We start from the raw sequence: 24,648 nt of genomic DNA on the forward strand, positions 1-24,648 counted from the left end.
TGTTCTCCTGCCAAGCATATGCCTTCTTGGAGACTCTCTCTGTTTCTCTCAGGGACCCAGACCCTCTTATTCTTTGGCTATCATATAGGAATGGGTCTGAGGCTTGCAATGCTCTGTTGCAATAGCTTGGTTCACTTTCCTGCCAAGCATATTCTCCCCTCTTTAATGTCTCTGCTTCTTTTAGGGTTCCATACTCTCTTGTTTTCATATAGATGTGGGTCCCAGACATACAATGCTCTGTTGCAATAGCTTGGTTTACTCTCCTGCCAAGTATATGCTACCTTTTGTAATGTCTCTGCTTCTTTTAGGGTCCCAGACCATCTTATTCTCACACTCTCATGTAAGTGTGAGTCCCATACCCTCTTATCTTGTGTCCTGCAGCCATTCAGCGCTTCCTCTCGGACCTCGGGACCTTTCAGTCTGCCTGCGTACCTGTTGCTCTGGTCCACGGCCTCCAAACAATTTTGTTTTCCTTTGAGGCTGCTGCAGCATTCAGACAAGCTCCGTGGTCATCGGCATTCTCAGCCGGTCAACTTGCGTTTGCGTTTCTCCTCTCGGTGGAGTTCATTCTGCCTGTCTCATTTCCCTTCTCGGGATGAGGTTTTGCTTTCTGGCAGATTCTTGAATTACAGGGTGCCTGGAGGTTTGCTTGGGCATCGTGTCAAGTAGCTCTAGTTGCTTGGACTACTTTACGCTCCCGTTTGCTCCACTCACGGCGTCTTCTGCTTCAGTACCCTGTTAGCCAGGTCGGCGTCTCCTGGGCTTCCTCGTTAGAGGATTGCTCTCTCCATGTTGGTTTCCATCTACAGATTTGTATTTCACTTGACCAATCAAAAGCAGCAATAGACTAGACCATTCACTCTGGAGTGATCATCATACTCCTGGTCATCATCATCTTCACAGTACTTGAATTGAAGTTATATGGGAAACAGTTGTTATCGTCAGGGCCATCAATCAGATTCAACCTAGCAAGTAGGTTGACCTCACAATAAAATACATGGGCACTGAGTGGGCACCAGGAATGAGAGTTGGTTGCGGAAATAATGGAGGGTCTATAAAAGTAGAGGAATACCATGTTCTTCTCCCAAGTGATCCTCCATCGCTCCACCACCCCCAAGGGGACTACTGTATTGAAGACACACCACCTAGGGGGAAGGGATGACATCCTCAGCTACATCTCAATACGAAGACAGCAGCACATTTAATTAGACACAAGAAAGCTACCAATATCTGAAACTGGAAATATGGAGACTTTAATGTGTCCAATTGCACAAATGGAAGATGGTGTTATATCTAACTCAGCATTCGCAACTGTAAATGTATAGTGGAGGCCTGGACAGGCCAAACTTCAAATTGTAATTACAAAGAATTTAAGGTCTAGCAACAAATCCTTAAGGGCAAAATACCCAAAGTTCTCTCTCCCCCAGCCCAAGTTTCTAGTAATGTGACAGACCCAATGAATGTTCCTTAAGGTTGTCTGTGCATGTGCCACTAACATTTAGGATGAATTGTAGGGAACCATTCACTCCATCAAAAGGGTGGGGGGGGAGTGTTTGCATGGGAGAAGGAAGTGGCAGCAATGTTAGGAGACCCCACTGTATTTTGCAGTCAGTCACCACTAAGTCGTGTCAATGCTGTGAGATCACCTGAAATACTTGCAGTGCACGCGTGCGCGTTCGGATCCGTGGACTTGCTTCGTTACTTGGCTCTTCCTACTTCTCCATGAATAGCTAAATGACCAATTCATACAGTCAAAGAATTAGCTCCTTCTTAAAAAGAACACTGCATCACAGCATTGAATTGATGAACCAGAAATGTATACATGCATATACCAACTGAATAGGTTAACTGTTTGCAGAGATCCATTGCAACTAAAAGAATTTATATAACCAACGATTGAAAAAAAAAATACATCTTTATTAAGCTGTACAAAAAGCGCTACTTTAATAGTAAATGGTAGACGTTTTCACTTCCAAACCCTTTTGCCGTAGTTTCAAAATAACTCCACAATACACACAAGTGACATACATCGTATTGTGGTTCCGATTGTTTGGCACTGTATTGCACATAGGTCAACAAGCTTTTGCTCATATCCATTCAAAATACTTCCAGAAAATAAACATGAACGTACAATGCAGTAAGGCACATTAAGCATAGAGAGAATTATTAATTTGGAAATATTTGTACAATGGAAATATTCAAAAGCGCACCTAGCACTGGCGTTTTAGGTAAAACTGCCATAGAATTAAATATGCAGTTTAACAATATAGTTTGGTAATTCACAATAATAAATGGTTTACAAAACCAATACTGCCCTTAAGAGTGAGTGGTTCCCACTATTTAACCACCATGCCGCAGTTCTATGTCATTTCATCGACGGGTGTAATTTTGATGTTTTTTTCCAGAGTATTTTTAATGAAAAAACTCATCCTCTATTTTTTTGTTTTACCATTTCCCCGACCCCCCCTCACCTCCTATATATAGTTTTGCAACCCCCGAGCCCCTATATATTTCAATTAGCTTTTTCAGAAAAAATTACTCGGGGGAAAAAGCCCCCATCGTAATTACACCCGTCGATGAAAGAACGGCATACCCATGCCGCTCGCTGTTCCCTGGCACTGTTTCGCACCATGGACCTCATCAGAAATGCCAACTACTAAAGGGGTACATCGTAGGGCCTTGCTGGATTCTGAAACCACCAGCCGTGCTATGAAAAAGTAAAATATAAAGCTGGGAGAGCGGCGTTTACAAAACAATTATTACATATAAAATTATATTTATTCCTCTTACAATTTATACAAACCTTCATAGAAAAATCTCTTGCAGTTCACAACGAAGATATTAACCGGATGCATATGTTTAAATAAACATTTACTGTTAAAATCCCAGAAGACCTGACCCCGCCCTGCAGGTTTGGCGGCAGGGGCAAAGCCCTATACCCCTGTAGCAGACGACCATTTGACTGGTGCTTTGAAAAAACAGGATGTGAAGATGAAGAACCTTTGAAAATTGCATAATGTGTGTATACAGATTTCTGGCAGGAGATTACATTGTGAGAAACATTGACAAGTCTTTGTTGGGAATAATCTTAATAAAATCTATTTAGTAAAAAAATATATCTTTAAATACATTCTTTGAAACTTGTTGGAACCTTTACACCGCTGCGGGTGGTCAAGCGATTCCTTTTCTTTAAGGCTGGGATGTCATTTGTGAAAGTTTAGTGTTGTCAGACCTTTGGCTTAATGCACAAGCAAGCATATGTCTTCAGACATACGAGGCAGAAGTTGTAAAAATAAAAAGTAGTAAAAAATTCAGGAATTTTCCAAAGACTTTGGTGTATAGATTTTGAAACCATCTGTACTCACTTGTGCACTATGTGGGCGAGCACCACTGGGTTTCCATCAATCACAATGCCAGCGATCAAACACATTCAATGAGTCAATAACCTGTCGCAGGGCAGGGATGTCCAACTCCATGAAGTAGGAGCGTTGTCGTTTGCTCAACTAAAATGGCAGCACATTGGTAAATCATTCAAAAGGATTCCAGTGTGCAGGTGGTCTCTCCTCAGGTGAAATGTTCCTATCCGTGCATTGAGAAGTCTTGCTACTGCACACTGTTCTCCTCTGGCCCCAATCAGTGTGACCGGTAGAGTCATGCAATGGCAGGTCATCAAAACACTGAACCATTTATTGGGGTCCAACTTGGCCCTCAGCGTGTCCCTGCAGAGAGAAACCCACATTTTCAGCAGTGTCGAAACAGAATAAGGCTTCAGCAGGACCTAACGAGGAGACCACAACAGTGATTAGCGGTGACTGGTGACGGAGAGAACGATCCCCGACCATTTCGCTCAACACAAATGCCTTTTGCCTATGAAGTCCTCTTCTTCCGCGGGGGTTTCAATTCTGCATACTGCACCTGTAAAAACAAAGACATGACGTTCACTGTAAGGTAACCCAAGCCAGCCACGGCTTGTTAATGGCTCCCCGGGGATGCCGCCGTGGCGCACCAAGTACGGTTCAAAAGTAATGCATCATTCTCCAAACACAGTATCATTGGGGATGAGTTGCTGGAAACATTTCAGAAGTCATGCATCATTCCTTGAAATGAAACTGTATTTTTTTTCTAAACAGATGCATAGGACTTCAGCACTTTAAGATGGGCGACTTTTTCGGCAGGCACAAACCTATAATTAAAAGGCAACATGAACCTAACTTGAGTCGATGTGGCAAAGGGATCACGGTTGGGAAATTCAGCTGCAATAACAATTCACTCCATAATAAAAGAAAAAAGAAGACCACAAAAAAAAATATTTTAAAAAAACCCAACAAAAACAAAAAAAAGAAACAAAACAGTAGACTCAGCATGCACGGCAAGAAGCATTACAGTAAATGAAAAACTGTGCACTGTAATGTTCTGAAGCATTTTATGAGGGCACAGGTTTCCCACGTTCAAAGAGTTGAGCAACCCGCCTGCAGGGATTACTTTTAGCGGGGTAATGACTTAAACATCAGTGACCAAACTGGAGCGCTGGTGTAATCCCGACGGACGAATTGTCTAGTGTGTTTCTGAAAAGGACTCCCACTAGGAATGCCAGGAATGCAGCGGCCAGTGGTCTCCTCTCACTCAGCCACGGCATTGCTTGCCGCCATTTTCTGTATGTCAATCTCACGGCCGGCTGACGTGCACGGATGGGCTCTCAAGCCGCCGAGGCAGCAGCAAATTTGATTCACAGTGCATTGCTGGTGCTTTAGGAGACGGTGGAAAGGGGCCCTCATGCGGACCCCGGAATCCCTTTGATTGCGCTCTGGCGTTCCATCGCACGTGCATGCATACTTGTACCAATGCGAATCATTAGCATAACCTCGCGTCTTGGGGGAGGAGGCCGAGGGGAGTGGGGGGCAGGAATGATCAGATGCAAAAAAAAGCAACGTAGATAGTGACTTTTGCAGACCGTTCTGGCATCATGCTGTTTGGCAAGTAGCAGGAATAGGTTCAAATAATAATTATAATACGGGTTAGCCTGCCAAACCCATACAGCAGCCAAATAGTGCTATGACAGGCTAGTTCTAATGACCTGTAATACAAAAATGACATCACACATCAAACTGTAATCAGTTGTTACAGTCGTGATGTCACAATGCCTGAGTAAGCACAGAACATAATTACAGCAGGCACTGCAGCTCCAAGTTAAACCCATGACAATCTTTTCAAATTCCTTTCTTCTAAAATAAATCTCTGCATGACATGTTACACCAGTGAACCGGTAATGGGCCGCTTTACGGTGGCGTTTTTAATTTTTGGGTGCTACTGGAGTTGAACACAAGACTATCTGCATTTGCTTTCTTTCAAGCCAGAAACCGCGTTTTAGATGCATTGTCTTAAACTGCATAACATTATTTTTCTGCAACACATTACAAAATGCTTAATTGTGTTTTTTTTTAATCTAGATCCATAATTGACTAATTATAGCACCAACTAGGAGATCTCTTACAATAGATTAAGCACAAAGCGAAATATTAAAAAGGGACTAACAGTGTGCGGCCATCTATTGCAAGGAATAAAATAGTCCATAGCACACTTACACATGATATTAACAGTCATTTATGGGGTCCCTGACATTATAAAGAAACTCTGCCTTGGGGCCAGTTTACAGAAACTTTGCACCGGTACAAGTGCAAAGTTGCATGGTATTAGCACTAGGCGCTATTTTTTTTTAAACTGTGGAACACATTAGAAAACCATTTCACTGTAGTTGCAGTAATTACCCATGTGCAAAAAAGATGTATTTTCACTGCATCTTTGCGCCAAGGCAACGTTTGCCCTAGTGCCGACACGGAATGGTGTTAACACTAGGGCACACTTTGCCCTGGTTGCAAAAATGCATCTTTTTTGCACAAGGGCATTTATTGCCCTGGTGCTTTTAATATGCCAAACTGTGCTTTCCGCGGTGCAGTGGTTTTCTAATGTGTCCCAGTGTTTAAAAAAAAATAGGGCAAACTTTGCCATGGTGCTAATACCGTGCAACTTTCCACTGGCACCGGTGCAAAGTTTCTGTAATCTGGCCCCTGGTCTCCTAATTCCTCAATGTGGTCAGGCAACACCTCTGCCAGTTGCAATGCACTTACAACGTGCTGCAGGGGGTACTTTTTGCCATAGATAGTAATGCAAATATTAACAGCAACATAGTAAGAACAGAATGTAATAATTGGTGAACTCAATCAAGGTGCTTTGCACAGGTGCAAATTCAATTGTACATAGTAGAAGCACTAGGGTAAAAATATCCCAGTGCAAAAATATTTTTTCGGTTCTGCAGTAGGGCAATGTTTGGTCTACTGTTCTTACCATTGCCTCTCAGCATTGGATGATGATATTTTTTCAATTCGATTTTGCACCAATACCTGCCCCAGTGTTCCATTCGTTTTCAGTGTTTTACTGCATGGCACACTATTGCCGTAGTGCTAATGCCATGCATAATTGTGCTTGCAACATTTGCAAAGTTTCAGTAATTAGGCAGACTATACTCATCGCATATGAGGACTTTTTGGGGCGACTGGTCTAAAATCCAGGTGCAACAGTACTAAACATTGAAACACTAAGAAACGACGTTGACATTATGCAAAATAACTGAAATGGAGACAGCTAAGGTGAAAAAATGTATTGCAACAAAGGTCATGACATTTGGTAGGTGCTGGAACACAATTCGCTGAAGTTCCCCTTTCCCAGTACATCTAAAAGCTCCTCTTTGTTTGAAAGCCTGTAGGTGCTGGATTTTCTCAGATCAGTATCCAATATATTAAGAGCCTGACACTGCTCTTTTGACCTACATCTGTATGACATAGTTCAAGGTACACAAGAGCATTGGATGTATTCCTTGGGGTGTGTGTAACTCTCTAGGAATCAGTTCTCAGATTTGATCAATTTTCAATTTTTTTCAGCTCCCCCAGAGCTCAGACCCATAAATAGCACCCGTAAGCGACTGATCATTGTACAGCTCCAGAGTGCCTGTGACGTTCCTAAAACCCATGCATGCACGCTCTAGAAACCGTGTCAGCAGATCTCACCAGACTTGTGTTGCTTTTATTGTTATGAGCACTTCCCCCCCAGGATAGTCCAGCCGGAGCATCCAAGTAACCCAAAATCAATGGTGTGACTTGCTTCCTCTCAGGCCAATAGAGCATCACTTTCATTTTACGTCTAAGCCCCTTTCTCTTGCCATTGTTTGCAAAATCTTTCCAACCGTATTTTAATATCTATCGGGGGGTTTTGAAATTGGAAGGGTATCACCCGCAGATGATAATATTCCTATCCTTTTGCAAGATAAACTGACACCCAGGTCCAGTTTACTTAATTCCATTGCTATATCATTGATATTTATAGGCAAAATAATGTAGGCGCAAGCATACAACCTTGACAGACTCCCTTATCCCCTGGAAAGGACCCCATGCGGCGATACAGATCATTGATGTTGCTTAAGAGATCTGCAGGAAGACCAAGCACTGCCCGGCATTTCCAAAGCTCTGCCCTTCACACAGATCTCCTGGTGGCTCACACTATAGACTTTTTCCAGTGAACGAGACCTGCCTGTCTGAAATTGCATTGTGACAATAAAAGAGGCAGAACCAACCAGACATTGCAGGAGTTTGTATATCATTGCAGAATGTTGGGGGTAGAGCATTGAGAGGAGCAGACAGAGATCTTAGAAGCAAGAGGTGGCTTACACAAATAACCCACCCAAAGGCAGCTTTATTTTGAAGAGGTGAATAGCGCTATCTCCCTCCTGGGTGTCCTGACCCAGAAGCTGGTAGGACCCATATAATATTCAGGAGAGAGACACATTAGAAGTGTCACCTGCTGGTAGAGCTTTACCAGTTTCTGGGGATTGTTGCTGAGCCACCAGAACTAAACAGAAGCTTTGATCATGAGACTCGATCACAAGCCTCAATAGAGAGCCCATTGGCTGGATGGCTGTAACCCAAGTAGCCTGACAATGACCCAGAAATAAGAGAAGACACGCAACCAAAAAAACCATAGGAAAAGAAGAATAAAGCTAAATGGACTTGCCCCAGTAAAGGACTAAATTAACATCTAGGCCACGAGGAGTCAACTGGAAGATTTTACTCTGGCAGGAGTGTTTCACATTAATAGTGATTCCAAACCCTGTAAATGTTTGAGGCATTCTGCCAATGTCATATAAAGAAGGGAGCGGGGCCACATAAAAGCACCAGAGGGGTTGGGTTTGGGGGGGGAGGGTGTCTACATTTGTTGAAGGACTCTTACCCAAGAATCGATACTGGACATTCAGCAAAGGTCTAAGGACATCAGTCCTTTGTAGTTTATGAGCTTATGACTTCTTTACACTAACTTTGAGTTCCGCCTCCATCCTGACAATGCATCAAGAACCTCCCTTTTTTGTCTTACTTCCCCAAATTAAAGGCATTCCTCCTAAAATAAAATTTAAAAAAAGAACTAACGTGTGGACCTAATCTGATGTGTCATGTGCTCTGTGGTATTCACTCTGTGGCACAGTTTATGTTTATTGTGTTTATAGAGCGCTTTACGCCAAAGTATTGAAGGAAAAGTCAAGATCACCGAATTTAATGTCAAGGATAGAAGAAATCAGTCATGCTGCGGTCTCTTTTGTTACTATAATTATCCTTTAGTTTCATATTGTCTGATAAGAAAGCATATGTAGGAGTCATTCCACTGCTGGAGCTCTACTTGAAAAGATAGGGCTGTTGCTTTTAGTGGACTCCCTGTTTAAGTACATCTATGTGGCTGATTTTTGCTCTGGGTAAACAGGCTCACTCGGAAGGCTTGTTCTCTCTGAAGTTACAATACAATAAGCGATGTTTGTCTTGTAATAAATACACGTTTTACGAAACTGACCAGGTCTCTCAGAGAAGTGGGTATCCATCAAAGGGCATTCATAATCTTTTATACTGAAAGTATAGTTCAACCTTTAACAGGTTTTGCTTTAAGTGAATTCAACAGCCAGGTCAGAGCCATGAACATCACCAGAATGCAAATAACTCTGGCCAGTCACATTTGGGACTGCCCCACACTGTGCTGGATATACTTTTCCAGCCACTCTTTAAAATGGAGATCCCTATTGTCTGAAAGTGCAGACAAAGACCGAAACAAAAAGTGTTGAAATAGAGTTTTCAATATTAATTTAATTTTATTCTTGAGTGTCATCTTCCCTGATTAAGACGATTGTGGCCTACCCATCAGTCATTTTATGTCAGAAGTAGCATAGCATGGCATGGCTGAATAGTATAAAGGAATTCAACGCTGTTTGCATCATAATCCTGACCTAAGCAATCCCAACAGGAACCACAGGGACACTGGCTTGCAAATTGTTCAGTTCTAGAACCTGCTTACACAGAAGGCAATGAAGACACATCATTTCTGCTCCTTTATCTTTGGTAATTTAACAGCCAAATCAAAGTCTCAATTCGGTTAAGGGATGTCATTTTCAGAAGGAACCCATAAAAATATAAACATATCTGATTCCTGACACCCACCTGCATCGAAACAGAATAGTTTCAACTACTTGTAAAAGGACATTTCAAGAAGTGGGTGACCATTAAACATGTCCTTTACTCTTGTGTGCAGTTCCCATCAGTGTAAGCTAAACTCAATTTTCCCATTGTAAAATGTAGAACTCAATCAGGTTTTTTAATGGGTTTCTCATAGAGACAGGCAAGAACAATGTGGTGCTTTGATGGAATAATACCCTGCCTATGTTCTCCGGAAAATGCAATTATAGGAACTGGTGGTACCATTCCCAAGTTTACTAGCATCCCCCAAAGATTTACTCTAAACTTAAACATTTTCACCTGGTCAAAGAAAACGATAAAGTATCCCAATGACCACAAGTTAATATTTCTGATATTGTGGCATTGGATTCTCGAATTCAAGGTTGTGAGCTGGGCTGTAGAGTACCACTATCAAGCCCACATGTATATCTACACATAAATAGGAGATGGCTAGCTAGTATTTGACTTAGACACCAGCCACATTCTACCGCCTGTGGAGTATCGATCATTCACAAACACTTGGAAATGGGGATTAGCTGCTTTGTAAGTTTGCAAGCTAATTTGGTCCGTATGGTAGTTGCCGCTGTGATTTTGCACCTTAGGCTTTTACATCATCAGCTGATAAACCAGTTTGACACAGAGTCTCATCAATCATCTAGTGGCGAGGCGTGTTAGCCACTAATGAGATTGAGATTTCCCCTTCTTCTTTCCTCTCTCCCTTTTGTGTACCCCACATTCATCTGTACACTGCCAATTCTTGGCACTGGCACATCCGTCAGATTCATATTTGGATTTACCAGAAGGGTAAGCATTTCTGTTGAAGAAGCCGCCACCCACCATTGAGCACCTCTCAATTCCATCACACAACCATGTTCTGAAAGACTGACTCCAGTACTAAACCTGCATTGTAGTAGCAAAGTCTTGCACAATACATTTCTTGCCATTGCGGAAGCATTTTGTGCTTTCTCTTTGATCAATTTTCTTTTGTCAAAATACCACAAACTATCCATGCACCCTGGTGACTACTATCCTTTAACCCCATTGTACATAGCCATTTTACATCTTCTCATGCTGATTTTACTCCTGCTTCACATTCTTTCTCAACTATCGCCTTTTCACCTCAGAAGACAGTACACAGTCGGTTTTACCAATGTAGGGGGCACAATTCACCAATATCCAGGCAAGGCTTAGCACTAGAAGACCACATCAGTGGTGCTGTGCACAGTATACGAGACTCCTAATATAACATAACATTCGGAAATGTGAACATGTAGTGGACTTCAAATGGCACAGCCCCCACATTTCCATGCATTCAATTTCCTCCTATGCGACTTTCCATTATTAACCTTTCTTTGTTTCACCCGCAATAGCTATTTGACTGTGCCCAATCACACCACAAGAAGGGGTAGGCTTGAAGTGTACACTATGACTTGCAAACAATACAATTGTACAGCCAAGAGTAATTTCAGAATTCAGTTAATTTCGATTACTTACACATCCACACATATTTTAAGTCCACCCGAAGCAGGATCCCCATCAAAAGATCATCAGCACTTTATTTAATCAAAGAAATACCTGCTTCTTTCTTAAACAATTCTGAATGACTGCCATGGGGAGGTTAGTAGTACTCACATCAGAGCCAAGAGAATGTTATTAAAGTATGCAGAAATGCAACTGACAATGTTGAAAGCCATTAACAAGAAGATCCCATCCATGGTCAAGATTCAAATTAATTTCCTCTATAAACGTTATGTGCTGTGCCAGCAAATGTAGGGTCGACCAATAATTATGTGGAATTGCGATCCACAGCAGCTATATTTTACACAGAGGAAAGATGGTTCTGTCAATCACAAATGTATACAAACTTCACATCATAAAAATATGTTTGATTCCATGCATAGGTTGAGTGAGGGCTAAATCTATAACCATCTTTTACTAAACCACCACTGTACTTGAGAGTTTGTTTTAACCATGCTACTCAATTCACACTACCTGTATAAACTGCTCATTTAATAGCCAATGCTTACTTTTAAGAAAAAGGTCTTCCCCAAGTAAAAGAGAACATGTATTTTATCAGAAAATAATATCTACATCAAACAAGGATCATCATTATCCATAATGTTTTACTGTCGCTTTTTTCGGTCAATGTTCATATAGCTTTTCTGGCCACTTCTTTATGCTTTAACATTTCTGATCTCATACTAAGATTTCATTTTTTATTTATAAACATTTTTGTTTATCAAATTGATTTTAAAGATGTTATCAATATTTTGGACATTGTGTTTTCCTGTTTGCTTTAATAATCAGTTTTACATAGATAATGCACAAAATTCTTGGTAGTTATCAAACATGTTTCAGTGGATGTAGGAACATGGTATGGTCATGCTTCTGTTTGACAATATTGCCCAATGAAGCAGACCACATGTAAATCAAGACCAACCTAATGCACAGTATAATTTTCTGTCCTGACCTTGCTCATCAGCAAGGAAAAGGATAACGTAAGCATATGTGATCACTGATTTTCTATTGTAAATCCAGCACACAGCTGATGAAGAAACAAAGTGACGGAAAACTAAATTATCAATATCAGGTGAAATGTCAGTAGGCCGAAATATCCCAAGAGATCGCATCCAATGGACATTCTTCTTTAATTCTTGACTACTGGATTCTCCATAATCAGGCAACAAGTTATTCTCCCTCTCCTTATCGTCTTCTCTCTTTACTCACCCGAGAACAATGAGGGCAAATAATTGACTACAACTTCCAAGTGAGGCATGGGTAAACCCTTTTACAGAGGAACTACGTTTTGACTGAAGACTTCATGGCAATTGCTGATGGCAAGACCTGGGACTCTTGCTGTATTCCACTGTCTGTATCCAGGTCCTCTATTGCACATCTATCTGCTGCTCCTCCACTAGGTGTGTCCATACAAGACAACAAGAGGATGAAGCAAGCAATGCGTTGGTATAGTAACCTTTCCAGACAACAAAAGCATCCAACCCAATGTTGGTAAAGAAAATATGGGTGTGCAGCTAAATCAAGGGTTAATATGTGAAGACCATGACTTGATCTCCTGGTAAAATCCCAAAGTGAATATTTCAGAATGGAGTTGTTTGTTATGGAGTGTTTCTTGTGATTAACTTGGGAAACATGTAGTTCAGCGGTCTACAACCTGTGGCGCTCCAGCTTTTTTTGTTTGTTTTACACAGCCAGGGGTGAGGGATCATGGGAATCAGTCCAAAACAACATCTAGGGAGCCACAGATTGCAGACCCCTGAAGTAGTTGTAGATATTCCCGCCTGTCAGCAAGTCAATGTCCTACAATTTAGAGTCAGATATGTCAATGCTGTAAAAAGCTAGAATAATTTCTACACTGAGGTACGAGATAATAAATGATTCTTCGTATCCACTCTGCTCAGGATCCTGGCATGTACCGTCAGGTACATGTATTGCTTCTGAATTCATGGGGACAGAAAACACTTGTTTAATAAAACAATGTAGGTTATTAACAGGGGGATGTTTAAAACATTTAATAAGCCTGGCCTGCAGAATAATCTTAAACCCGGTCAAACCCAGTAGAAATAGCTTTGAACATTAGATTGGCAAATTGGAATTTGGAATTATATAGTGTAAGTTATTAAAAAGAAATATAAAATATAGTATAGTAGCACAGAAAAAAAATTTATCTAGGGACAAAATGAATAAACAGAGCTAAATGTCTGGAAGAATCTCATACAGTCTATGAACAATGATCAAATGATCATTAGATGCAAGAGTAAGAAGACCGTGGGTATAATTAGCCGATTTGTTGAGATGAAATTGCAAAGAGGGTGAGTACTGTCCATGTGCTGTTGATTTAAAGCCCCAGGAATCTGCAATTTTTGGCTTGCCAAATGGTTTGCACTACAACTCTGATTAGCCCTACCAATCAAACTCAATATTCAATGGTCCAAAATATCAGCAGATGCACAAGACACAAACCCCTGCCAGATCTGAACGAAGATCTGGAAAACAACCCAACATACCCCAATGTAGCAGGAAGCATTTAAATTCTAAAAACAAACAAGATTAAATCAATGAAGACCATCATTGGTTTCGGCCAAAAAGAGGAGAAAAACTGACAAAAAGAAAAAAAAAGAAATCTTCAACTGATCAGTGATCAAAGAATGTTGTGGAAAAAAATATATAGATAGATCTTTAAATTGTTTGAGCCACACAGAAATTATCTTGGAAAAGATTTCCTTCTGCCTGAATAATAATGTTTTCCTTTTAAATGAGTCATATTATAGACAAGTGAGAGCAACAGCAATGGGGCTACTTTTGCATCCCCATGTTAATCTCATGATGGGCTGGTGGGAACATCATTACTTTGGTAATTCGATAATGTAGCTTTAACTGATCATGTTGTGACTTTGCTGAACTTTATTGACGATCACTATAATTTGGAGATGAGATGTGGACGACCGGTTGGATTTTGAGCAAGTCCTGAATCAGAATAACATCAATTTACAGTTTACTGAGACTCACAGTAAAACAGATTTTGTTTTTCTTGATGTACATGTATGGTTAACTGATTCAGGTCTCCAGAGTACTGTCCATAGGAAGCCTACCAGTTCTAACATTCCTTTACATGTCACACGTAGTCATCAGGACACGTGCATCAAGAGTATTCCATTTGGTGATTTTGTACGCTTATGTTGAAATTGCTTGGATGTCTGCGCTTTTTATATGGAATGTTCTGCGCAGTTTCCAGCTTTGTATCTCACAGACATTCAAAAAGAGTTATTGAAAGGGCTTTTTCTAATGCTACAACTTTGTGTTGTGGCACATTATTAAACATGGCAAAAAGATGTGCCCTTAAGGAAACTTCTGACATGAGGTAATACTTACTTTCAGTGAGCAGTCTCAATCAATTATCTTCAAACATTGACATGTTCTTGGAGCTGACAAAGATCTAGCACACATTTTACCCAGTCCATGTCTTACCTTCTGAGAGGCACACTTGTCTCTAGGTGCGAGGGTACTGCTTAGATGTGCAATTGAGAAACATGTTTTTTAAATGTAATAAATGCAAGGCATGCCAATTTGCTGTCTCCCTCACCACTTATGCACATCCTGTTATTTGTGTTACACGCACAATCCAGGGCAACATCACTTGTAACACTGAATGTGTTGTGAATGTTTTGAGTAGCATAAAGTGGTCTGTGGGCAGCACAACTGCAAATTGAAGATTTGGATCTTACAACATGTACTGTAAGAGGATTCAATTCAGCACTACAGCTAAGTTAACGCCTAGTCTAGAATACTGAATGAAAACCCTTATGGATATATCTTTAGGTCCAGTTCATGCGTTTCTGGATGACTACCCCTGTATAACACCCCTCTCTTGGAATCCCCCTGACCCCACTGAGCCAAGAAGTAGTTCTGTTTTGCAAGTTTAAAAGGTTTATTTGATAAATTAAAATATATATCACACTTTTTAATAAATTAATAATTGAATATCACACTTAATCTGATATGGTAAATATTAACAACGGAGAATCTGGCACTAGCACACTTCTTTAATCACTAATGAGTGGACATGAAATGGATAAGGTAGCACACTGGTAAATAGGAACAAAAGTATAATGTGGTAGAGGATGCTTTATGTAGGCTCAGGTGGATGCAATATTCAATGAATGCAGTACAGAAAATACGCAATATGATTTCAACCAAACAATGTAATCACTTTTCTCTGGCTACTCCCCTCCCCCCCTTGATGCAAGGCAAGGAAATGGAAGGAAAACACACAGTTCTCAGAAATGCAATCAACTGTAATTCAGTTCAATCCAGCAAGCTTAAACAGAAGTTTGAAAACACAGGCAAATGCTTTGATAGGTGCTAGCAATGAATGAGAAATATGCTGGAAACGCTCTTAATTCCCTTATAGAGGTTCAGGATGAGTGGTATCTAGTTAATATTAGTCCAGGCTCACACTAGCAATGATGCAGGGATAGTTAGCAGGTTAAACGAATTTCTGGCAAATGAAATCAGGCAGCAGCAGTTTTTTTACATGTGAAGAAATTGCAAATCGCGGCAAAATTCGCGGATGCGCCGAGCGCTATTACAAAGGAACCGCAAGGACTATCTCAAACGGTTGCGGAGATATGAGTAATTTAGTAAAGGTCGTTTTTGGTTTTGTAAATTTTAAACGCACACTTTTTCAAAATGACAAATTTTACTAGAAATGACAGGTGACAGATAGGAGGCAGTTCTACTTAGGTTAAATAGATTGAATTAGATGAATTTAAACTAAGAGATGTGTTCTGAGTTTTGCTAAGTACTCACAAGAGATTTTGAACAGGAAAGCGACTTGGTCACGATCTTCAGTCTGGTCAGGTCTTTCCGGATTCTGCTCACAGCGCCTGGTCTGGTCTCGGCTAGGCACAGCACTGCTTTCTCTCTGGTCTGGTCTCTGCTAGGCACAGCACTGCTTTCTCTCTGGTCTGGTCTCTGCTCTGGATAGATTGAAGTCTCTAGTTTGGCTTTCTGGAGTTTGATGGAGGTAAGTATGGATTTTTCCGGCAGGGCTTCCAGCGGCAGATGAAATTGAATGTCTCTATGTGTCCTGACTCTCTGCTTTTATCTGTTTCTTGAGAATGGGTGTGTGTGTTGCATCACTAGACTTGCCCCTCTCATTCGTCATTGGTCAGGCTTCCATTCCTCCGCTTGATTGGCAAACTGAACTGTGAGTCAGATTGATGTCATTTTATGATCTCTTGAAACAACCTCCCTTATCATCTGTGCACCCAAATATATATATGATCAAAATCCATACTTCAGAGTTACACAGTTGTTTGAAATTACATATACATGGTGTGGCTGAATTTAGCCATGTCTATGTCCAAATCTGCTCATTCTCGGAGCTTGCATTCAAAGAGTGTACATAATTGACTTTTTAACTGCTTTTTCAATTTCCGACATGGACCCAACTTTACATACATGTGTGCAGGGGGTAGGGACATTAACTGATGAAGTTTCAGATTTTTAACATGCACACATTTAGAGTAATATCCACTTTTCCGCTAAAACCCCCCTGAACATACCACCGGTTCCTACCACGTCTTAAACTGTGGGCAGAAAAATCACAAGAATTATGGTATCATTTATAAAATTTTCACATGTCCGCACTATGAATTATCCCCCTTTTTATAAAACCATATCCTTGCTGCAGGGGTGTGTCTTTTCAGGTCACATGGTACAGAAACCAGTCTTTCCAGTTTCTGCCAAGCCAGCTTGCTTCTCACAGGCAGTGCCCCTCCCAGCTTCTCCAGGAGGAAGCCACTTTTTACGACGTCTGTAATAAAAACCTTTGCCTGAGTGGAGAGGGCTTTGTTCACTCTCTGGCAGAGCACAGGAAATTCAATTATCAGATAGATGGCATATCCTTAGTGTGGGCAGCAAAAGGAACATTGGCCTGGGAACATAGTTGTGACTCAAGTTTCACTCCTGATGGGATCCGTTGCTAGGCAAAATCAAGTTCCTTAAGCCAGACCTTCAGCTAACTTTTTGTTGCTTTTAAAATAACTTGTAATTTTACACATGCAGCTAGAATGCTGATTCTAAGTGCAAAACTATGACATTTCAACAGTTACAAAGGCATGTGACACCAAACATAGGTCACTCATTTAATTTAACATTTTCGATTTTGGTGGTTTTAAATCCAGTTGCAGTTAGGCTTAAGCTGCTGACTCCATAGCATTTTTGTTATAAGCATTGTTTTTGGGCTCTTCATTTCCCAGATTTTGTAGGCACACAAAACTCGATTCTGCCAAATGTCTGCTGGTGTTCAGTGAATATTTTGCACATGTTGCAAGGTTTGAAATGGGCATTTTGCTTGCCTTCAGAAAAACACACAGTGGGTTTTAAAACGCCGGCTTTTGGATAGTGGTGAGTACTGGTACTGCACCCATTTTTGGGATTTTCTTGGATTAATGCATTCTAAACAGGAATGGTTCTTACATGGTAGTAAATCCTTGCTTAACATTGTTTTGATGGGGCTCCTTACAGTAAGATGGTTATGTGGAACCCCACAAAAAGGGTTGAATCTTTAAAGTGGTCCAATGAGTCACGATTTCAGCAACTTTTTGACATCAGTAAAAGTGGATTTTGTTAACAAAGACCTTTCTTTACCCTGGTGGGTGGCAAGTTAGGTAACCATTTTGGTGTGCGCACAACTGCGCAGCTTTCCTGGATTTCGGCGCACATGTGGGTTTTCCGCCATCTTGAATTTCCTAAGCCCACAGCACCAAATGTTGTAGCAGGGTAGCTTAAACGTGGGTCAGGACACCCTACAGTACGAACAATGAAAAACGTGGATTTTGCATGTCCAGTCAAAAAACATTTCCATGAATATCATGGTGGACATCTGGATGGTGTTGCAACCGTATTGGGGTGTGTTGTGGGTGGTTGGTTGGGGGCAGTTCTAAGTAGTAATTTAACAATAGTTGCGCATGCTGTGGTATGCAGGGGCAGGTCATCGTTGTGGTGTAGAAAAGGTCTGCATCTCAGGTTGGTTTTCTGGACTCTGATTCAAGGTGGGTGTGAGTCATAGGTGGTAAGACAGTTTTGTGTTTTCTGAGCAGGCCTAGGGCTATGGCTGGTTCTGTATCTTCAGTTGGTCTTACAGGCTCCAATTTCAGGTGGGTGTAAGATACCAGGTGGTGCGACAATGGCGTCATGAAATTCCCCCCGTCTCACCTGAGTCCGCTTCTTGCAGGATTCCGCGGGGGAATTCTTCTTGCGCACGGATCGGGTTTCGTACAAGCCCCCACAAGTCTCTTCTGACTCCAGCGTGCGTAAAGCGTTCCAGGATACTCAGAGGTTCAGGACGTCCAGGAAAGGAGGAAGCGTGCACAAAGGGGTACGTGGAATCCGGGAACAGGGTGAAAAGGAGAAGGTGGAAGGAATGGGAATAAGGATCCAGGAATTTAGGATAGAGGAATAGTCCGCCAAGCTACGGAACACCCGTCTAGTCACTACGTGTGATAGCGTTGAGACGTGTGGGGCCGCGGGGGCATGGCCTATTTGTAGGACGTACCAAGTCCGCTGTGAAGGCTGGCACGAGGCGTGTCACGTGAGACGGCCATGTTGGAAGTATCAATGAATGCAAGCCCCACTGCGATAAGGACCAGGAAGTCCAGAAGGGGCGCATTCTGTGATTCATGACAAATGGAGGCGATGGTAGCCCTATGTGGCAAGGCAGGGGTCATGCTTGTGCATGGTGTGTTAGAGGTTGTCAAGGTCATGCTGGCAGAGGTACTGGGTACCAACAGTTTCGAGGTGGTGAAGTGGAGCGTGGTAGACACAGCAGGTAGGAGGATAGGCCATGCTGATTTCTTTAGGTTTAGACTTATCTCAGATAAGGCTGGTAGGAAAGGAGTGGGTGGGGGAGTTTAGAGGAACAGGTACGTTTTGGGGCAATACAATATTGCATGCTCTGCTGGTGGTGCTTGTGGCAGTTTGAAAGAGGCAGGAGGAATGAGATGGGGAAGGAAGGGTGAGCGATGGTACACTGAGAATTGTGAATGGCCAGAAGGAGGCAGGGCCTGTGTGAGTGCGTGAAGAGGCATAGGAAGTATTCATTGGTATCATTGGAGGGCAAAAGGATTGGGTTGGTGTGTCGACTGTATGCCCGCAGGCAGCAGAGGGGGCTGATGCTTTTGGAGTGGCAATGTGAGTAGCAGTATTCTGCAGTTGTGCGAGCTGCATGGTGGCAGGTAGTAAGGTGGGTGCCGGCTCATCTGGTGGGATGGTGCGGTTAGCATACGGGGAGATGGTACTGGGGTTACATGACAAATTAATGCCATAAGCATGATGAGCTGCTATAGGCTTACCTTCTGTTGTGGTTTTACCAATCTGCTATGCTTGTGATGAGCAGCAGAGAGCAGAAGAGAGCTGCAGTGGCCTTTCATCACAGTCTTCGATTGTGTCCGGCTCCGCCTTCCGGCTTGCTAGCTGCGGGCCCATAGGTCATGGCAACGGCCAATCAGCTATTTGCAGCAACTGTGGGTCTGCGAAGTAGAAGTTCTTTGCTTCGGCTGCGGCCACATTTCCAGGGGCTACAACTGCATTAGGCAGAAAATATTTTTTTGGATGAAAGTTGCATCAGGTTTGATGTTAAAGAACTCGTCCTAGCCCAATAACGCAGCGGAGCAGAAGAAAGCTGCAGTGGCCTTTGATCACGGCCGTCTCCGCTTTCCGACTTGCTGGCTGCAGGCCCATCGGTCATGGCAACGGCCAATCAGCTTGTGGAGCAGCTGTGGGTCCGGGAAGGCTCCTTGCTTTGGCGGCGTCCATGTTTCCAGGGGCTACAACTGCATTGGGCAGTTTAGCATTTTCAGATGAAAGTTGCGTCGGGGTGATGTTAGAGAGCTCGTCCAGGCGCAATAACGCAGAGCCAGTACCAGCTCTCAGTGGTTATATTGCAAATTGCATCCAATATTCATACGTCAATCTTCTGAGATATATATCTCACAGGAGAGATTGATTTATGAACATTGAGGGTTTTTTGTAACAAACCTGCTGAAGAATTCTTTGTTAAATACGAAGCTCATAATGTGATGTGGGGTTTCATGTGATTATAACTAATCAAAAAATAACAAACACCACTTTTGTCTAACATTTATAATGAAAGAAATATTGAAATTATTTTTTTTTATTTGGGGGTCACCCTGCCCCCAAAAACCCCGTTTTTCTTCGTTACTACTCCCACCCCAACCCCCTCCCCACCTGTTTTAACCTCTTACCGCATCTGCATTTAAAACAATTCCACATTGTTTCCATTATAAATGTTCAGATCAAATTGCTGTTCGTTATTTTCAATGTGGTATTTTCACTGCATACCGTGTTGTGGATTTAAAACAATTGAATATTCTCAAGCCTTTGGGACGGTTTAAAGCAGCTCTCCTTCCAGATGATGCAATGAAAATGCATCCTGAATATTTTGGACCACAGTAGGCAACAGCAAGATGGAAAAGTATGTTTTACTAAATGCATTGAAACACAAAACATCATTAACCACTAGTTTGTACAACACTGCCTGCAGCAGAACACCAGGACAACATTTACAAAAATACTGAGACATTGTCAGAGCATACACACAACATCAAATCTTTGACACTTAACTCTACGCAAAGTACTGTGTTTAGCACAAACCTACTACTGAGTGAAGTTGGAGTACAGAGAGGAAAATTGACAGAATAAGGAAGATGGTGGTGGGATGTTGAGGGTGAATCTCAGAGAACGGGGATAGGTTGTATGTATGTAAGCAAACAAAGGCTAAATGAACAATCCTACAAATTATTAAACATTCATGTTCTGGACCAGAATAAAACCACAGACCCTTGTGACTGTGGTGCTTAAGCACTGGGCCAGATTACAGAAATGTTCCATCAGTTTACCTGCAATTAGTATTTCTGCATAGAAATATTCTTTCAGTGCAATTTCTGTTCAGGAGCAATGTTTGCAGTAGCCCTAGGGCAGAATTTTCCACAGTGTAAAAATGTAATAATAGAGCATGTGTTTACATGCAGGCAGTTTTTTGCAATTGTAAATTGAACTTGCACCAATGAAACATTTCTATAATATCGCTTCACGAGTCATAAATGAATAAAGATTTCTTTTTCTTCTCTGAGTTGTTTGAAATCTGCCATAACCTAGTGCCCACAGGCTAATCCTTAAAGAATCTTGAATAACCAAGTGCAGTAGAGATACGTGTTCATCTCCCCACCGGCTAAGCATAAAATCAGTGCCAAGTGTTATCAATAACTGCCCAATAAAACCATTCAAACGCCTTCATGTGGCTTCACCGTTTTCCATTATCTTCACACCCACACACCTAACAATTCTAATCATGTTCTTTATTTCAAATACAGAGCAATTTACACCACATCCATACATGCCCACTCAAATGAAAGTTCAACTCAAATAATGGCGCGGCCGGACGTTGGAGCCGTGGAGGCATCGCACCATCACTCGATATACGGCTGATAACAGGAACCGTCCTAACGCTGTGTGTAGAATATGTCTGCGCGTGTCGTTGCTACATAGAGGCAAATTAGTTTTCAATTTCCAACCGGCTGAGTTGAGTACTTAACTCTGCTTAGCTTATCATGAATAATGGGGTTTTTATGTTCCAATTTCATGGCGTGCCACTTGATCGCTCTCTCCAGAGGACTCCCCCGAACCGAGAGCTCCAGATTGGCCATCCAAGGTGAGTAGGCCCACAGCTGCTTTATTTGGTTTTCTTTTCATCCAAATGGGCCACTTGGGTGGTGGGGGGGAGCGAGACTACGGCGTGCCAAATCCGTACTTCACAAGATACAAATAACGGTGGCCGGCATGTTCAATCTGTTCATTTGCAAAGGCAACAATAAAGGAATGGACCTCTGCCACCTGCGTATAATGTCGGGGAGCCCTTTCCGCATCATAAAGTATAATTTATTCCACCAGAATCAAACATTGTTTAATTTAACATGTGCTCAAAAGTGGCAACACTTTCAATCCATTTCACGTAAAGAATTGCATTCTGTTAAATCACAGGCAAATATTGCCTTGGTCTTGTCTTTTTAACATCTTTTGAAGATAATTCCTGAAATCAAAACATCACTTATTGGTACAAAATTCCAAACACCCCAAAAAATATTTCTGCCACAGACTCGGTTAAAACTCACGAGCAGTTCCATACCTGCCCAGAGACTTGATACGATATATGATAGGTTATTTATAATGCGCCTAAGCGCGGACCCAGGGATCGAACCTGTGGTGCTCCGTGTCGTCTTGTTTCCAAGGTAAGCACGTTGCCCTGAGCTATCCTACCGAGTCATGCAAGTGAACCGAGCCCCCCCAACTGCTTTAAGAATCGTCACTCTGACCCCCCCCCCCTCCTCACCCACCCTTATGCCAGAAAAGGGAGCACGTGACCAGGGGCGGAATGGGAACCAAAAGAGGCCCTTCAAATAATTTACAAAGTGGCCCCATATCACACATTTTGAGCAAGCCCAAACCTTTTTCCAATGGGGACATTTTGAAATACCACACAAAAGAGGCCCAGGGTGCAGAGGGCTCCCGGGAAATCTCCAGAGTTCCCCATAGGCCAGCCCACCGCTGGAGGTGATGATGACCTATTTAAGTGTGAGAGTGGGGAGCAGAGTTTCCATTGTTCTGCGTCTGTTAACAAAATGCAGACAGCCTTCAAATGACCGCTCACCATGCACCTGCATTCAAGAAAAGAATACATGGGTACAAATAGTTAGCTGCTCAAAGATGCCCATGTCAATTACATGATGAATACTTTTTTTTAAAAAACGTTAGATATGTTCTTTTGAACTGCAAATGTAGAAAAGCTTTTTTTCAATGGCATTGTGCGAAGGTGAAATGCTTTAGTAAATCAGGCGCTTCATCTCATCATGCACACGGGGGGTGAGGGGGGGGGGCGCAGATTACAGAAACTTTGCACGAGAGCAAGAGCAAAAGTATATCGAATGTTTACACCACTACAAGGGTCACCTGAGTTCAGTGTCGGTCGCAGGTCTGCCAGCGTCCTGTGCAAGACTTTTCAGTGCCCCCCCCCACGACCCCCACCCCTGCCTTTGGATATGAAGCAAGGGGCTCAATTCTGTAGTTCGGCTGATACTTGTTCTTGGTAGTATCAGCCGAACCCGTTCTTGTAAAGTGTGTTTCAGGGCGAGGCATGGTCCTTTAATGGGCACTGGGCAAGACCGATACTTAAGTTTACATGACACCGAGCTGGAGCATCCAGTTCAGTGTCATGCAAACTGGAGGCACGGTGCCCTTTATTTGCTGCGTGGGGGTAGGCGGGGTTCGCTTGTGCAGCCACACCCCTAAGCGCACCTTGAGCCAGCGCTGCCTGCATTTTCAGTATGTACCATATTAGCACTAGAGCAAACATGCCTTGGATAAAAAAAAAATTAAAAAAAGAATTGGCACATTGTTTTCTGGACTGGAGCGATGTTTACCCTAGGGCAAATATCATGCACACTAAATTATCACTAGTGCAAAGTTCCTGTAATATAGTTCCATGCCATTGTCATAATATGACTTAAGGTAGCGGATATCACATAGGATTCTCCAGTTTGTGCCCAGTCAATTATACATGGAAAATGACACTGCAAGATAAATTACAGTATGTGCAGAACCTCACTCGCGGAATCTACAGTGCAAAAAAAAGAAAACACAAAACGCTTCATTAGGTGAGCAAAGTGTGCATTGCTATGTTTATTGGAATTCAGGCTTTCGTACTCGGAAGTTAATCTACATGTCGTCAAGAAGTCAGAAACAGTTCATACCTTGCTGTCTGTGGGGCCTGCGCCTCACATCATTTGCCATCTTTTGGATTGCAGAATGTTCTTGGCTTCCATCTGCCTGGTTGTGAGGGCGTGTGCAAGCACTTTATTTCCATCATCTGTGCCGGAAGTACAGCTATTGAGTTACCGTGCCCGCCCGCCCGCTCCTCGTGTGCTAAAACCAGCCTCCCCTGATGCCAAGTGATGCTTGTGACTTCGCCCCAGCCAATCCAGGGCACTGGGTCCGTGATAACATCCGGCCCATCTTCCATTACCAGCACACCCAGTTCGCTCATCAGCTGGTGACGATTTATGCTTTGTCCACTACTCCTCCTTTTTGCCATATCTATGGGTTTTATGTGCACAGAGCCCATGATGCTTTCATGTTTTCCGGCTAATGGACAACCTAACTCTAGTCAGAACTTTGCTAACCTGATCTACCCCTCCTATACTTCTGATACCGTCCCTATCAATTTGGGACAATGGAACACTAGAATCCTTTGCAACAAATCCTCCCCAGTCCTTGATTTGTTTTTGCGCAAAAGCTTCATTTTCTTTGTGTTACAGAGATTTGCATACGATGTATTAACACCACTTTTCCTGCCTCCTTTCCTACTTCTGTTATATTTGTTTGCCATACCCTGCATCTATCTGCCTGAGGTGGAGGCACTGGTATTTTATACCACTCGTCCTTTACACTTACTCCTACAACTTTGACTCTTCCATCTTTTTCTTCCTTTGAATTTTCATATACTGTTTTTTCT

The 24,648-nt window shown here is 42.3% G+C and overlaps 1 protein-coding gene across 4 annotated transcripts in view; it reads right to left on the bottom strand.

The window, feature by feature from the left end:
- Positions 1–1,896: 1,896 nt before the first annotated feature.
- MCTP2 (multiple C2 and transmembrane domain containing 2) overlaps positions 1,897–24,648 on the bottom strand; it is a 1,028,969-nt gene continuing 1,006,217 nt past the window's right edge. For all 4 annotated transcript variants that reach the window (XM_069625066.1, XM_069625063.1, XM_069625064.1 and 1 more), the window contains one exon: positions 1,897–3,915. In XM_069625066.1, the coding sequence (XP_069481167.1) occupies positions 3,868–3,915 (48 nt within the window). In that variant the 3' untranslated portion in view covers positions 1,897–3,867. The remainder of the gene's footprint in view (positions 3,916–24,648) is intronic.

This window comes from Ambystoma mexicanum, chromosome 11 (assembly GCF_040938575.1).
Source record: "Ambystoma mexicanum isolate Mex_15411 chromosome 11, UKY_AmexF1_1, whole genome shotgun sequence".
In the NCBI taxonomy this organism is placed as follows: Eukaryota; Metazoa; Chordata; class Amphibia; order Caudata; family Ambystomatidae; genus Ambystoma; species Ambystoma mexicanum.